General features: G+C 43.7%; 1 protein-coding gene across 2 annotated transcripts in view; it reads right to left on the reverse strand.

Annotated features, from left to right (window-relative positions):
* The window catches only part of LOC147033469 (semaphorin-3F-like), a 154711-nt gene that overhangs the window by 134004 nt on the left and 2042 nt on the right, over positions 1-18665 (reverse strand). For both annotated transcript variants that reach the window (XM_085871658.1, XM_085871659.1), the window contains exon 2: positions 14440-14575. In XM_085871658.1, coding sequence (XP_085727784.1) covers positions 14440-14575 — 136 coding nt within the window. The remainder of the gene's footprint in view (positions 1-14439; positions 14576-18665) is intronic.

Here is an 18665-nt window from a genome sequence, read left to right on the forward strand (position 1 = left end):
TTGAAAAGGGACATTTGCAGAGAGGATTGAAATAGTAAAGTGGTCTTTGATTGTTAATTAATTCATTGCAGCTTGAGGTGTGACGCCTGGGTGGACATCTGGCCGTAAATTGTCCATTTAAATCTCACATAATCTTTCATAGATCCAGGAATAGAACACATAGGGACAGTGTTATTAATGTCCCATTATTAATTCACAATAAAAGTTATCCACCACATTTAGCTGCATCTCAAAGGGTGACGCATATTGATGTCATAATAATGAGCAACTGGAGTTGTCAGCAACTATCAAGGCCTCCAAGCCAGTAACACCTAGAGTTCAAATAAGGAATTATGAGACACCTATAAATTTAGCATTTTTGAAATAGGCATGATTGTCTTGGTTGCTATGGAGATAAATCTTGTTTTCTATTATTCTTTTTTTTCATATACAACGTCAAGGCTCACGGAAGAGCCAACAGAACAAAGGAACAGTAGAGAGAGAGAGGGGGGAACACCACCAGCAGGGTTGAAGGACAAAATAGAGGAAGCCTTGGACAAATAATGGGGTGGACAAGATGGATGCAGAAGCAAACTCTGAGGAGGGAAAAACTGATGATGTATCAGATGATGTATCAGAAGTTATGTATCAATCAGTTAATTGGTTTTGGAGAAGATATCTGAAATTTTCTTGCAAGAATATTAAAAAGTCCAAAATGGCCAACAAGCCTTAATTTGACTATTCAAATTCATTTCGGGATTAATGCACTTGATCTGACAACTGGGAACAACCTCTTGAAGTTTCCAGTTTATCAGTCGCATCTCATAGATATAAGAGCGACAAAATTTTGCTGAAAGAAAAGAAGAACAATCCCAGCAATAGCAATAAGCGTCCAGCTATAAAGGTTCGGCTCGTGTGCGTCACCCAATGAGCTTGGAAGCCAAATAAATAATGGCATGCTTGAGCCCAAAGACCATGGCAAAATATGGACCCAGTCTGTACATCAGCACCTTGGTCAAATTGGAACTGCGATCCGAGGCCGATCCTTGAATTGCGAGCGTATCTCCGACGCCACGCAATCTCCCAGCAGCCACACGCGATACGCTCTAAGGAGGGATTTTGCAAAAAACAAAACATCTGAACATCGACTACCGTGGTCACCATTTCCAGATGGGCTTGGAGAGCGATAACTCGGATGATAATGGAATTTCATCAGCAGTATAAGAGCGCCTCTTATGATGCGACGGAAATGCACGACAAAATCCCCCTGGGATGCAACAAAGGTGTATTTTGGGAAGAGGCAGGAAAAGCTTTAAGCGTCCATTTTACAAACACTTTTAAGGGACAATCACAGGGAGAATCATCGAGCGCATGGATAGAGCTCGGCTGGGACTGAGCTCTCGCAGCCAAAATTATCCTCACAAATCTAACACCTTTTCTCCAGCTGTCTCCGTTGCCTCGTTTAGCTGTCCCAAATGGCCAATCCGTACATTACATGCAAATAACAAACACTTGTGCAACACTTTCTTTGCAGCAGCACTTTGTGCATGTGTATGGAAAAAATTTAAAAAAATAAAACCACCTATTGAATGAATATGCTCCTTATTTGAAAAATAAATTGTTGATGTCCCATTTATAGAGCATAATATAATGGGACAATTGGATAATTCAGAGAAATCTCATGCAAAGGATAATCAAAATGCTCTGACCTAAAAACCTGGCTCATGATGAAAGGAACTCAGGTTCAAATCCCATGCATGTGTGTTTGTCCATGGTCGACAAATAGATGATGCAACAATGCATTGAATTGATGTCTACTAACGTCTTTGTTCTGCATGTGGTTTGTCTGCAAGCTCCTCCGTAAGGGCTACATCACCGCAGGAGGGAAATAATAACTGGCAAAACCGAACATACTGTAAAGGTGAAAATGAGAGTAAACAATCGTTGATGTCAGCAAATCACTTTTTACGACCGTTGGAAACTCGTTTCTCATATCCATCAAAAACAACGGTTGCAATTTACTTCTCATTCAAGCGATTGTCCAGAAAACAAAAAATCAGGTTTCAAAACCTTTTTGGTTTTTTTTTTTGCAGTGATGACTGCAATTACAGGTGGTGTTGAACATGTTCTTGGAATGAGATACAATAATCCAAGAAATGCCAAAATATTTTTTCTCTTTCAATACACAAACATTTATTATCTATCATACTAAAATACGCAATTTGATGTCTGACTGCCTGTCTGACAGCAATACATCTGGCTGTTACTGATCCAACCTCAACTAAACTTGACAGGAGGACTAAGGATAGCACGATGGAGGTTGTAACCACTTAATTCCCTCCACCCGACCCCCACCCCAAGGGGGTTTTCCCTCTTGGGTGAAGTCCGTGTTAAGATGTATGGATAGCTTATTGTGGTATTTTTCCAACGCCGCTTCTAATAACAACAGTAAGAACAACACCAATGATAATAGCAAAATATTAATGTTATTACAAAGCAATATTAATACTAACTAGAATGGCACAGCACATAGTCAGGCCTCGCATGTTCATTCTGAACAAAAACACCATCGTTAACCGAAGACGCTACGATTATAGCCCACTGCTATTATGGCTCATGCACCCGTATCATACATGCACTCTATTATGTCACATAGTATGTTGGCATGGGTTATGAACATCATAAAGTTAATTCTTCACTCAAATCGGGTCATAGATCAGATATATGAAGTTTCAGATTTTTTTGGAAAAATATTTCAATTCAACAAATTATGGCTGGAATACCTCTTTACCGATGACATCATCATTATCACCCTATATACCTCATGGGGAGTTGATGACATATGCCAAGTTTAAATTTTTTTTGTTGAGCCGTTTTGGATAAAATGATGTCCAATTTTTTTCATCCCTTAATCCAATATGGCTGCCACACCATATGATGTATGACATCCGAGTTAACAATATGATATCCTCCATGGGGAGCTTCTCCTATGTTTAAAGTTTTCAATCGATCAGACAAGTGTTTGCATAGAAAACCATTTTTAAAGCGAAAATATCACACGGCATTGCAATGAACACTTTTTTAGACAAAAACCGTCTGGACACATCCGGAGACAAGCACTGTCCAGACATGTCCAGAGATAATCTCCGTCCGGACACGTCTGGAGATATCCACCATCCGGACACGTCCGGAGATAACCACCGTCCAGACACGTCGAAAAATTAACACCGTCTGGATACGTCAGGAGATAACCACCATCCAGATACGTTCCGAGATAACGACCGTCCAGACACGTCTGGAGATGACCACCGTCCGGACACATCCGGAGATAACCACCGTCCGGACACGTCTGGAGATAACTACCCTCTGGATACGTCCAGAAATAACCACCAGCTGGATACGTCCGGAGATAACCACCATCCACATACGGACAGAGATAACCACTGTCTGGATATGTCCGGAGATAACTAACTATATATATGTAGCTCTTTCTAACCACTGGCTCATTCACTGATATAAATGTTTGGTACCTCCTAGGTGGGCTCGAAAGCTGAAATTTCACGTACTGATGCAACTCAAAACCAGTATCCCAGGAAAAGTTACAAAACTGTCGAAAACTTTTCTAAACAAAAATATCCATGAATAAAAGTCCGCCAGTGCAGCCTCACTCCAGTCATGTCGGATCACGTGACCCAAGACAATGGAGCTTGCACTCAAACTGGTTGCTCGGCTGCAGCCGGAAATGGCATTGGAAAATTGAAGTGCTCCGGCTTGTGTGCTTCATCCAATGAACGAACAGCACGTGCTGTGTTCCGCACACCCGGAAACCCACCGCGTTGATTCGTTGCAAAGCTCGCATGTGCACCCTGTCAGCATGACAGGTTATATTTATAAATTTATCTACAATATCAGACAAATGTTGGCATATCTAATACTAAGACTATTGTGCATATCTCGTTCTGAGAGTATTTTGAATTCTCGTCGTATTTGTTCGCAAAATAAATTTTGAAACCACACTTCTCTTACACCTATTAAAGGAAAAATATGTAATCAATACATGCTGCCAGATCACCAAGCAGGAAGTGAAGTTGGAAAACATGAGGAATTAATTAAATAACTCTTGCAGACATTTCTGCATTTAAATTAAATGGTTTTAATTATTGCGGAAAATTGTTTTGTCATCAAATTTGGCACATTGGTGGGGTCAAGTATATTTAATAACACAAACACATACAATTGTCATCTCAAGCCAAATAAGGAGATTACAATCCAAGCTGCAAAAAAAAACAAAAAAAACATGGGATGCTCTCATAATGATATTCCCATCTGAGCACTCAGCCGACGACGCTGAAACCGAGAGATTCAAATCCCAGACAACGTGTTTATTTGTCTACTGCCTCGTGTACTTGTAAGTTCCTGTAAAGGTCCACCGATATGTCCTAACGCCTTCAATATACATGAGATTTCTGGGCAAGCTCTTCTATGAGACTAAAATAATTAAGTACTTCAGGCATTACCGATGGTCTATGGTCAAAGTAGGAGTTTCAATCAGATGAAAGCGCTATGATGAATAGTCCAAATCCCTGCCTGCGGGGCATCATCTCAACGGTCTTCTGATGAATCCTTCACCATATCATTGAAGTGCAGGCTTGTGAGCATTGCATGAAAGATTCATGAATGATGAAAAAGGCACTTTTAAATCTCTTTTCATTTTGTCACTGGCTGGGCTCGAATCATTATCTCACGGTGCAAGTACGGCAGCACCGTCTAATGAAGTACACCGCAGTTGAATATAAATCTTCGGTCATGGGATACACCCACCATCCTTTGTGTTGTCGTCGTAATCCCCCCCCCAAACTGCCCTCCAAGAAGCAACCTTCTCTCGTGGGCAACGCATGGCTGCTGCTTTGCATCATTGCTCGGGAGCATGGCCATGCCATTGATGCCGTGCCCCGTGTAGGTTCTGTTCGGGGTGACGGTGATAGCTCACCTACTACTCATCATAAGACAACCACCAACTAATGCTGGCAGACGGGACACCCAGTTTAACGTCTATCCGAGGGATGTCATCCTTTCCGATACAAAGCCCTGCCAGCGAAGCACCGGTCAGACAGTTTATAGCCCGTTCAGGAATCGAACCCAGACTACACAGCTCAAAGTTAAGTGCACTAAATTTGCATCATCCTATGATTGACGTACTTGGGAATGGTAAACATCCTCAGAAAATATAGATTATTATACCTCCGACACCGAAGGTGAAGGAGGTTATGTTTTCACCTCTCTCTGTTTGTTTGTTACTTGCAAAATCAAAGATTTTTCAAGTATGTTGGTCAGTCGATTTTGTAGGTCTGTCTCTTTGTCTGTCTGTGTGTCTGTCAATCGTCAACAGGTCACAAATGAAAACCGATCTTCACGAAACTTTACCAAGCAGTAGAGGTAGTCTCAACGTAGAAGCCTCTTGATTTTGAGGTCAAGGGTCATCTTGTGGACGGATTTCTAAAAATCATCATTTTTTTATCCGATCGACTTGAAATTTGAACAAGATTTGCAAATTGAATTGGGAAAACACGTTTCTGCCTCCATGCTTCTGAGGTCAAGAGGTCAAAGGTCAACTCAAGGTCAAACTTCTAAAATCATCAATTTATATCTGAAAAGTCATCAATTTTCATCCGATTGACCTGAACTTTGATTAGTTTTAATCTTAATGAAGTGGGCAATTTATATCCATGGCAACGTTTGGAGAGGGGGACGGATTTTGCAATTATCGTGCTCTGCACGACATCTTTTTCTTGTTTGTCTGTTTGTTCGTGTGCAGGATATAATATCTCAAAAAGTTGTGGATGGATTCGGATGAAATTTTGTGGACAGGTTCGGTGTAACAAGGTTCAGTGTCCTTGTAACAAGGACAAACTGAATAGATTTTGTGAAGATCCTGATCCGACTACTAGAGTTTTTTTAAGTGATTCTTCACCATTGAGAGATAGGGCCAAAAATTATATATAGCACGATATCTCAAAAAGTTGTTGACAGATTCCAACGAAACTTGGTGGACAGGTTGGGTATGTGACCACGACGAATTGATTCGATTTCGGTGAAGATCCGAATCTGAATCTGGATACAAGAATTATTTAATTTTTAAAGCGATTCTTCACCATTGAGAGATTGGGCCAAAAACGATATATAGCATGATATCGCAAAAATGTATTAGACCCGATATGTTCTCGTGGATCAGGCAATGCGTGGCAGAGGTATGCGCTCTACCGAGTGCCTTTCTCATTGAATATTGTTATCCCTTCGAGCATGTATTGTGGTTATGAAATGATGCCTTCATGCGCAGTGAGTCCGTGTTTGATTACCTTGCCTCCATGCATTCTTCCAAGAGTGCAACCACATCGAACCATTTTCTGGGGCAGGCCCTCAAGACACCTCCAAGTCTCCGAAAGAACAAATCAATTAAATGATCTTGTGATAATGAGTATTATCTTCTCCAACAAAGTGAAGATTGTGCCGGAGTGTTTGGCAGAGTCAAGTGGGCATTGGATGTGAACTTGTGCATTTCCTTGATCTCGTAAAGTGGTTCTCACGGAAGAGAGCAGTGACTGGCGTGAACTCATGGGCGATATGCTAAGGGTGAGGCCTTGGGCTCATCCTGTCTCCCAGGCCTCAGGATGTGAGCCATTTCCCACATAGGGACAGTGGTTCTCCCAAGCCACTGCCTTATTCTTTATCATGGACTCCGATTACTGAGTGTGTATATGTGTGTGTGTGTATGTATGTTTCATGTATACATGGTGTGTGTATTATTGTCCTAAGGACTCAACAACATGGTGCAGCACACTTCTCTATGAGATGCGGAGCGTGGGTTTGATTCCTGCTTCAACTATAATTCGTCAAATTGCTGTTTCACAGGCAGAGCGCTGCATCACAAAGCATGCCATCCTTAGGATGGATGTTAAGCTGGATATTCTGTCTGCTCGCTTTAGTTACGTGAGGTTAAAGTTCCCACGGTATCCTTCGCCAGGGGTACGGAAGGCTACTTATCACTGGCACCATGAACAAATGACAAATCATTGCCAAAAATCGCCTTCAGTCGACCATCAGGCCTGGTAAAGCAGCTTGCGGATGACTTGGGGCAAAAAAAAAACCTTCCCCTACCGACCCCACAAGAAGGTTAGGATAGTTTGTCTCATTAAAAAAAAAAAAGTCAGAGTTATCATTCCCAAGTAAGTGCAAGAAAAAGAGTAAGGGTAATGTTTTCAGGAAAAACAAACAAAAAAAAGCTTCACAGCAAATCAGAGTTTCTCAGTATGTTAAAGTTGTGCAATGCGAGAATAAATTTTTCATCAAAGCCAAGAATCATCGGGGCTTTTTCAGGGCATCCGCCATTGATGCGAAATAAGAATGTGCGCAATTCCCAATGCTTGCTCGCTACACGTTTCCATCGCGTCGAGCACAACGCAGCATTGTGTAACATGCCAAGGTCCTGCCAAGGATTCAGACCTCAGAGCGGGTTCATGATCAGCAGGATGCTGGAATGCACGATCACGTCCAGCGGCCCGGCGTTCGATCAAACGCAACCGCAATACGCAACGCAAGCCGGGCTACGCAACAACAGGCCCCCCACTCTACATAATGAGAGAGTAATAAGAAAGGATTTCCTTTTCGTAAATCAATTGTAAATATTGATGGGGGAGCATGGGGAGGGGGCTCAGTGGGGGGGGGGGCTAACTTTTGGAAAGTTTATGAGAAATATTCCATCACTAATGTACGCGCGTGCAAGGTGACCCTTTGTGGACGCAGGCGGCGGTCGATTCTCATGACTGTGCCCTACCTGCAACGAGGCAATAAGGATTTCCTGGCCATTAGGCGTGTTTGTTTGAGAAAAGCAGATGATACCCTCAGCACGCGAGGCCAACTACATATGGCAAGCGTTGTTTGAAATACTTGACGAACCGTCAAAAAAATGGGGAAAAGAAGACGATGAAGAATTTCTATGATTGATGGCAGAGAAAGAGAAACTTGCCGTTCTCAGTTGAAACAGTTTTCTGCCTCCGCTGGCAATGAGGATTGTTAAAAAGAAAAGCAAAAAAATAAACAAACAAAATAAAACGAATTTACCAAAAACTCTACTATGTGACCGCTCCATTCGAATGGGAGATTGTTTTCCCAGGCCTTTCCATCTCTTTCTCCTGCCCTATCGGAACATCAAGGGAGATAACCCAAGAGCGGCTCACATTGTCCTTCTCACAAAGGCAGAACTTTCCCTCGGTAAGCACGACCCCACCCAGCCCTAGAGATTTTACTACAAATCTCCTGAGCTCAGAACCGCCGCCCTTTGGCAGCTCAAATCCCCTGAGCGAAACTGCGCTCGCGTCATCTGTTGGCGAAACGTCCCTACTGTGAGGTCCGAGTGATTCGGACAATTTTGAGCCGCAGTTTTGTCACCCCTCCAAGGCATGCTTGAAGCAGTTTGGTCGGGGGGCTTTTTTTTTCAGCTGTGCTGGGCATTTGACCGCTTTGCTCTTCGTAGCATCATCCCAACTTTATCCGGGATGGAGAAATGATGCACAAGAAGGCGCTTCACTGGATGCTACAATGTGGGGTTTCAAGGAAAGAATTCAAGGCCTCCAAGTAATTGTAGAGGATTGTAAGTGTGGATCAGTGAGCTTTTATCGAGAGAGGATAGCATGTCCATCCCTCCCCAAACCCATCCTCTACCCTTTCCTCTTATGTCCTCGTTCTTCTGCTATGTATGAGCAATTCTGTGTTCTAGCTCTTCCATGAGACTCGACGCTGGATACTCTGATCTGATCTGATGGACCGCACTCCGTTACAGCGATGTTGCCGAAGCAGTTTTATTAGCACGGGTTATCCTGGTTGGTAATTAGTAATTTGTTCAGGGTGCTGATGATAGCCCGCCTACTCTTTGTGAAGGACACCATGGGGTCTTTAACGTCCACAAGCTAACACCAGCAGATGGGATGTCCGGTTTAACGTCCATACGAGGGACGACACACGCATTGATGAATCACCCTGCGAAACACCAGGGTGGCAGTTTTGAGCTGTGTCGGGATTCGAACCTCGGATAGACAGCTAAGAGGTGAGGGTGCATGTCTCTAAGCCATACTTTGCATACACCAAACAACAACGATCATGTGTCGGAATTGCAATCAATTAAAATCCAAGATTCCAGGCTCCAAAATTTCAAAATGTGTTCGACTCATTCTCACAGCAGAGGATATACAATAATAAATAAATAATTTTCACTCATGGCCATTTGTCATGCAGCGTTGAGCTCCAGACCATTATCCTCAAGGTTGCTCGGTGGAGATCAGCAACGATGTGACCTTTCTGAACGTGGCAATACAAGGGAAACACCACATTGCGCCAGCAGGCCGACCTGAAGCGAATGTAGTCTGATCAAAAGATAGCCTCATCAGAAATAATGCACAAGGAAAGCGCCGTTCATCTTTCTTTCCCAAAAATGTGACTTTTCCACAAGCACCGAATGTTCACACCAGCTTTGACAGCAAGACTCTTCCCCCACCTTCATCCCTACTGCACGTAACCTTCTCGACTATAATTTTCGTTGCTGGCCTCTCTGACATGCTGGATTTACGACTCAAACAGACAGAACCCGGAGCTTAAATGTGACAACTCCTGACCGCAGGCCTTGCCGACAGCAAACTGATCCGATTACCCCTCCCACCTCTCACTGTCTAACACCGACTGACCACCCCAACCCCCAACCCCTCACTCAAGCCCCTTCTCGATCCCACCCCCAAATTCTTCTCAAACTCGCCCACAGAGAGCCCAGGCCGCAACGAGCAGTGTGGACTATCATCGGCCAAAGCATCCAACGAGATGACCCCCCCTCTCCCCCCCCCGGAACCAGAGATCACAGGCGGTCACACTGAGCCGAACCGTACACGCGAGGTGACGCAGGAGGTGGTGCCACCCATCGTTAGATAACCAAACTGGCACGCACATGTGGACCAGACGGCGTTGCCACAACATCACGAGCTAACCAGCGATAATTGCCCAGCACCCTTAACTCAACAAACCAGAGATTTCTTGGTCAGAAGCCGAGAAGGCTCACGTGTTTTATCAGCAAGCTATGAAACAGTGATACGGCAACAATAAAACCCTAAAAAAAAAACCTGTTGATTGTCATATTGTTTTGAAGTCGTCGGCATTTTGACACCACTGCGGTGACGTGACGCTTTGAAGTTGAGAAGATTATTTTTTCTTCTTCTTCACTCAAAGCAGATCTGCAATCTAAAGCGGCCCTTTCATGTGCACTGGAGTTGACCGCCCGCACTCGCTTATCCGCTGCACCTCCTCATGCCGTGGCCCAGCCAGCGAGACACCCCGTCAAAAGCACGTCGATCGATATCGGCGGGTCGGTGAGAAAAACTGTGCCCATGCCTTTTCTGGCTTGTACAAAAACTGCAGTTATTTTGAGGGAGGGTGAGCTAACAAACCATTAGTGTCGAGGATTAATTAACGAGATCCAAGAAATCCCTCCAACAATAAGACCATGTCGTCTTGAGCCAATTCCCTTTTGCCACCATTGTTCATTATGGTACCAATTTTGGGTGCCGATGAGGTCGATAGTTCCGATTCTTAGGTCAGACTGACAAAAAAAAAGAAGAAATAATCACACTGTGCATTCTATACATGTACCCATGGGAAATAACTGAGATTTTCATAAATCTGATGCATCTCAACAGGATGGAGGTCAGAACAGATCTTACAAAGGCCCCACCTTGTAAACACTTATTGGCTTCTCATGGTGCTCGCAAGCATGCACAATCAAATGGGACTCTATTCACTTTCAAACATGCCGCACTCCAGGAAGTGGCCTACTAATTATGAGTGTAGCGAGAAAATGGTACACTGCAAGTCAACACAAACAAGAAAGCAAATACCTCTTTTGGGGGAAACCCCCCTCCAGTAAACTCCCTCCACAGACCCCCTCAGACCCCATTCTTTTTAATGCCATGAACAAATTCTGGTACACAGCCTGTCACCAGGCCACAGAAGGGAGGATGACGAAGGTTGTGGTTGGGTTTCATCGAAATTGTATGTGTAGTTTCAGAGAAGAAGTTGCAAGTATTCATGGACAGACGGACGGAGGGACAGACGACGCGCCATCACATGAGCTCCCCGGAACTACGTTCCAGGTGAGCTAAAATTTGGAGTATATTCACAAAAAAAATAATCAATCTCACATACAAGTGGTTCAAAAATGGAGTTGCATCCCCCCCCCCCTCTCCTACGTCACACTTGAAAAAATAATAACAATAAACTTGTGCATTGCAAAAAGACGGGAACACGACTCCAGTGCAGATTTGCTAATGGAGGATGCGTTGGTGGCTCGAGATCGAGCTTAAGCAGAGACAAAAGTAAATCAGTAAAATATAATCCACACAAGAGTAGGATCCTAGTTTTATATACGACTCAAAAGAAGTGATATTTGCGAGGGACATTTCTCCACAAATCCTAACTGGGCTGGCTTGTCGACTTGGCTCAGAGCGCAAGACTCCAATTACTAGCCCTTTGTGAAATACTACTCGACATTTAGCTTCGAACCACGAAAGTATGGCCACAGGAATCCCCCAACAGGAAATCAGATTTAAATTTTTTTATTTTTTTTAAAGCTTCCACAAGTAAGTGTAGGACAACAAGTTCAAAATGGTGAAGATGGATTATTGAGTTTCTTGAGCTGAGCTTCAAGAATCTGTATCTTGAATGCAAAACTCATTTGGCCCGGTTTGAATCCGGGGAAAGTTTGAGTTCCTAGTTGATAGGACACGTGAGGATTCGATTGCAGGGTCATCATTCTACCTCTCAGGTAGAGAACTTTGGATAGAAGCAGGCACGGGAAGAAAACTGCCTCAATTAGTGTCACATTTGCTCGACTTAAAGCGATTCCCCCACCCTCAGAGGAAAAGATTGTTTTCAATTCAGGGAAAACGAAAAGCTGCGAGAGTATGAAAAGTGTGATAACCGCTTGAAATTTATTTCATTCCTTGCAGCGAGCATGGTTCTTCCATCCCTCGTGGTCCTCGTGGGCACGAGTCCATGAGCAAGGGGAAAACCTGCAAGAAAACCTCATTTGCAAAAGCGGAGCGCAAATGTGGTCCCGGTCCTTTGCCGGGATTATCCGAGGCAATTATTGTTCGCCCCATGTCGGCTGCAACCTTTCCACCCGACAGCGCGGCGGGGAACACAAAGCTGTGTCAGCCTCAAGCATCCTGCCGTGCTTGGAGTGAAAAGACCGACAATACTACCTAATATAAGGTGCAACATCGTCCGCCTCTGTTGGATGGCAGCATTAGGATGCCGACTCCTAAGCCCGACTCCATTAGGTCACACCCCACCGCACCACCCCCTTGCCCCCCCCCCCAACCAGAACAGCACCCTGCTGGTTGAATAGGGAAATGGAAAGCAGGTATTTGAAGAAGCTGAATCTCCAAAGAAACACAAGGGAAGAACTCCTGAAGGTTTAAACAAAAGTGGCTTCGTTTACAAAGAATGGGGTTATACGTGGTGGTGCTCCTCTGGTTGCGCTGCCTGGAGGTATGGAGTAATTATGGCTGAACTTTCCCCATTACCTTGACAGCACCGAGCATAGCCCGGGGGGCTTCAGAATAGACACAGTTACATCGCATTGTGTCCGGCGATTAAAACGGTCAAATTAACCGGTAGATGCTATCTCTGTACAAAACGACAGTGAAGCATTTGTTCTTGTTTAGATACAAATGAATGTGGTTGCTACACCATTATGTATGTTTCTGGGAACTATTGGTGAAATCAATAAAACAACTGTTTCAAAATGCACATTGAAAAAACATGCAGGTAGATGAAAAATTATTTTACCACCTGCACGCACGTCCAGGTGCTATCTCCTGGCAAACCCATTGGTCATCTTCCCCTCAGCCTGCATGTCCCCTTCAACCTTAAAGAGGCATGTTGAAAGCAATTTGAAACAAAATGTGCACTTGCAGATGGTGCTAGTGACAAAAAAAAATGAACAACTGCTGCCAGTTTATCAAAGTTGAGAACTTTCAAAACTTCGGAAAAAGTTCTGACGGCACAACTCCGGTTCAATAACCACTGATCCTACAGGACGGACAACTTTGAGGACAATCATGACCAGAACCTCGCTAACTGGGTTTCAATGTCCAAGTGATGTGAAGTTCTCAAAAGTGTGTCCCAAGTAGGTATTTTTCCTGTTAAAACTACAACAGGAATGCGTCTCCATCTGTCCTCTACACCTTGCCTCCCGTGGGAAAAGAGATGGGGCAAACACACCTGGAAGCAAATACCATTCGTCGGTAAAGCGATTAGGAAAGGAACACAACGGCACATGTGCAGCCTTGACCAGGCCATTGGGAGGTTGCTTCCTTGAATGAGTTACTCCCATGAGCGGTTGCACATTCCAATGGCCACCCAGCTCCAGGGAGAAAACCACCTGAGTTGACTATCATACAAAGCACAGGTTGCGCAAACCATCACTGTGAGTGTAAGGTGCTCACTTTAGTGACACAAGTCTGGTTATGCAAAATATTTTTTTGAAGTTGACTTTCTTTTAGGCCTTTACACGATGGAGCAACCATCAGATGAACTCTCCCTCGACCCTTCAATGAAACTCCAGATCCTGTAAATGTATAAAGTGTCGTCATTCGCACTTTGTTCCTTCGAGGCAACTGGCTATCAGTGTGGCTAATCGAAACGGTCAACATGCGGTTTCCTCTGGCACGGCTCCAGTCCAGAGGTATGAAGCGCAGTGGTTTCATTATGCATTGCTCGACGATGCTACAAACACTGCGAGGAAGACCATTCAGCAAATCTGTTAAGAATTATAGACCGTTCGATTCGTCATCTGTTGCAATCAGACAACATCTGTTCGGTTGCCAAAAGGATTTTTTTTTTTTTCAATTCCATTTTATTTCCCCTCAAAATACCGACACAGCTGGTCACCAGGCCACAGATGGTCTTGTGCCCAAGGGCTCGGTTCCTCGAGAAGAGAAATGCTGCCAAATCTTCTGAGCACCCAGCAGGAAGATCGAGCCACATGGCCCGCAACACTCCCCCGAGAGCATTGAAGGGAGGAAACAAAACATCACTTTTGACAGATTCTCAAAACTGTTGCCATTTCGCTTGAAGGAAACGTTCCGTTGACCACTCTGAATTGCTTGGGAGTGTCAAAGAATCTTGGAGTTGCCGGCGGTCCTCCATGCTGGAATCTGTGACGCGTGGACCTGCGTAGTTTTAAACGTTATTCAAGTTCGAAATTGATTTACTATGTGCCGTTCTGTCTTGCGGCTTCCCAAGGCAGTCGTGTTTGGGAGATGTACCAGAAGTGTTACGACACTTGGAGCAGAAGTGCTGAGAAGGAGCAAATGCTACAGTTTGAGGGCGCTCGGAACCACGGCACGTCGAGGGACTCACTTTTATAGGAAAGGTGTGCTCGGGGCTTGGATACGGACTGCTGCGCTTCCACGGAGGCCTCCAGGGCAAGGGGCAGGACCAGAAGAAAGCCGAGCACGGCCCCGCACCTCATGGCGAAGTCCTTGTGCCGCGTGGCCTTAGGGGTGGGGAGGAGGCAGGAAATGCATAGGAAATGTTAAAAGCAGGACAATTCGTGTTATTCTTCTCATTTCCCATGGCTTCCTTTTCTTCCCATTAACTGAAGTTCTCGGTCACGATATGTGTCACGGCTGGAAGAGTTGTTATACATTCATACCATCAGCAGGGCTGAGAGGTTGGCCGGATGCTGATCATCCAGGAAAGGAGTGCAAAATGAGGGAAGGAAATGGTGGAAGGTGAGAATAGCAACATGAGATTGGGGAATAAATAGCTTGTGGATGCAGGAAATTCAATGGAGCAAGGATGGAAGGGAGCTGGAAGTTGGGTTTGTGTATTGACAGGAATGTGATACAGCAAAAAGCCTTAATGCGATCAAAAACGAAACAGAACGCCTTTACACATTCCACACCCAACGTGCAAAAGATGTGGAAGAAGAGGAATTTGCAATGGCACGAAAAGAGGAAGAATTATGAAGGAAAAGCCCAATCCCCAAGCCCCTTGCATCCATCCATCCATCCATTGGGACCATACTCTGTACAGAGTGTTAGTGCTGCCTAAGCAGTCTCCTTGGCTATTGGACACAATCCTGGACGGGTTGCCACTCCAACACAGGATACCAGCAAGCTGGCACTCATTTTGCCGAACTCAGAAGGATGACAGGCAGAGTCAACCCCACCTGGTATTAATTCAACAGCTGAGTGGGATTTGAACTCAGGACACTCGGATCCCAAGCCCTCCACTCCAGCCATTGAGCCAACACCAGGCATAAACCCCTTGTAGGTCCTGTGAATTTGACGCTCCGTTGTTTTTCCCGTCGTAATCCTTCTGACAGTTCGTGCTCTCATAAAAACTCAAGATCCTGAAGAATCGTGTTTGGGTTGAACTCTGCTGTGAAACTTTATGGCTTACTGCACGGATTTGATGAGTTGTGGCTCGTCATGGTGAGAATGTCCTCCTTGCACAGTTTTAAGGGGTCCCATGTTGTTAGTCTGAAGATTTTTGGTTCGGCTGGTTTTATTTTAATACAAGGGTCTAGGCTCAAGGAGGAGCTGAATGTCAAAGGGGTTTACAAGCTACCAAAGGGTGCAGGGGATGGACATGCACAACGAGGAGAGAAGGAATAACACAACAATGAGTAGCAATGGCCTGAAGAGGAGCAGAATGGGAAAGAATCAGCGAGTGTGCAACAAATCGTGAATGGGTAGTGATAGGCAGCACATTTGAAACATGAAGTGAGGAGGACGACACAACAGACACGGACATGACGAAACAATCGGAAGAATAAGAGAATGAATGAATGAATGAATGCCGATAGGCAATTCGCCTGGACTTTGAGAGGGTGAGGTGGCAGAGGTGGGATTGATTCACAGGTGGCACTTTAATGCCTATACTATGTTTCCCTGAGGGCATTAAGAGTTAGCACATAAACATGTGTACTAGCACCACATGTCCACCAGACCAGATGAGGCAGATAGGTCATTACTGACCCACTCCATCGAGGTCATTAATGAGCCAGCTGGGTTTTTTTCTACTTGCAATGTCATCGTGACATAGCTATTCACTTGAGATGGCCCTGTTTCCAGTTGAACCCAACCAACTCTGAGATGGCAAGCCACTATTAGGACATCACCGCATCCCAAAAACAACTCCCACAAAAGAGCTTCTGAATAAACGACCTTGCTAAAGCCAATCGGACACCGGTATTGGCTTCAAAAGGCCAGACACCATGTCTGATTTATGCCCTTGCATACAAAGGAAGTGACTTGTGAATAACGGAGAAGAATGAATTCGGTCACACGGAATCAGATCTTGCATTCACCGTGACACTTCCCTTGCAGGTCCACGAAAGGATCAACTCGGTTGAGACCCTACTTGGCGAGCCAAGCTTTTTGGGTTTGAAACCAGCACTACAATGAATCCAGCATGAGAGTCTTCCTGCCGAACTGCTCGCCCACCCCCATTACTCACTTCAGCAGGGCGCGTGCTCCATATTCAACTCACTGCTGCCCCATTGCACAGGATTCGCTGTACAAACAGAACAGAGGACCCTAAACGTGATTCATACCCCAAAATCCCCACCAGGCAAAATGTCATCAAATGAAAAACAGCAGGGCCGCCGGAGCAAACTCATTATGGCAAGACCACAGGTGGGTGTACCCAGAGCCTCAACTCCAAGGTTCCTCCAGAGGATGGTTTATGCATCATCCGACGTGTTCTACCGCCCTTTGCTTTGCCATCGACAGGTTTATGGTCTTGTTAGCTCCACGAGATGCCTTCGACCACCCTTTCACCCTCATTACCACCCTCCATGATGGTGGTACAGAGTGGACCTTAATAACCACATTATTTAATTTTTTAACAACTATATTTGGGCTGGGCTGGCATGATGGCTTCAAGGTATGCACACTCGCTTATAAGCTGGCCAGCCTGGGTTTGAAACACGACCCAGCTATAAACTGTCATCCTGGTGTTTCACAGGCAGGGTGATTCGTCAATAATGGACTCGGATGGATGTTAAACCAGGCGTCACGTCTGCCAGCGTTAGTTGGTGGACGTTGAAGATCCCACAGTGTCCTTTGTGAAGAGTTGGTGAGCTATATATGGCACCACGGCCAAATATTCCAAACCACTGCTGTGAAGGCAATGGCAAACCACCCAGCATATCACTTGCTAAGAAACTTATTCGGCAACACCGCAGTTACATCGGAATCATAATCAGTATATTACGACTCTGACTCTCTCTCTGACTCTCTCTCTGACTCTCTCTCTGACTCTCTCTCTGACTCTCTCTCTCTCTCTCTTGCCCGCCCTCGCCCTCCCTCTCCCTCTCCCTCTCCCTCTCCCTCTCTCTCCACCGGCCTCGCCCGCGTAGTTTTACTTCGTGCAAAGCAGATTGAATGCAATGAAAATCAATACGGTCTTAAATGACAGATGGATGGAGAGAGCAATTTTGCCAGGGATAGAAACGAGCAAACGGCTTCACAGGCCCGTCCGCCACGACCATCGCGTTCAGACCATGAGATCTTCTGCAATCGGTCAAACGAACGATATTCCCAACTCCCACCGCTCCCTATGGGCCATGACAAGTGGACTTCTGTTTACGACGCATCTTGGCCCATCTGCAGGCCAAACGCTCGCCCTGCACCTCCGGCGAAGCTTACAACGGGGGAAGTACCACATGTTATTGTTGTGCTCCACGGGCCATGGGCCATGTGATTCTTTCTACCAGATGTTGTCAAGAGCTTTTAAAATCCACGTTGGTACATCATTGATATCACTTATAGTTACGTAGCTTATTAATAAATGAATAAACAAAGAACTAATGCCACTCGGTTGTTTCCAACTTGTTTGGGGTTGGGAGGAAGGTTGGGGGCTTTAGGAACTGCCAGCAAATCGTGGACCTTATTAAGCAGTGAGAATGATTAATTGAGATATATTTTATGTCTAGCACAAGTTTCTGGCATATATATATATATATATATATATATATATATATATATATATATATATATATATACATACAGTATATATATATATACAGTATATATATATATATATATATATATATATATATATATATATATATATATATATATATACAGTATATATATATATATATATATATACAGTATATATATATATACAGTATATATATATATACAGTATATATATATATATATATATATATATATATATATATATATATATATACAGTATATATATATATATATACATATATATACATATATATACATATACATATATATACATATATATACATATATATATATATATATACATATATATACAGTATATATATATATACATATATATATATACAGTATATATATACATATATATACAGTATATATATATATACATATATATATATATACAGTATATATATATATATATATATATATATATATATATATATACACAGTGTATATATATATATATACATATACATATACATACATATATATATATATATATATATATATATATATATATATATATATATATATATATATATATATATATATATATATATATACTGATGAAAAAGCCGTGGGAAATAAAAAGCA

The sequence above is a fragment of the Eptatretus burgeri genome, chromosome 2 (genome assembly GCF_056783735.1).
Source record: "Eptatretus burgeri isolate ZD-2024b chromosome 2, Ebu_testis_v1, whole genome shotgun sequence".
NCBI lineage: Eukaryota > Metazoa > Chordata > Myxini > Myxiniformes > Myxinidae > Eptatretus > Eptatretus burgeri.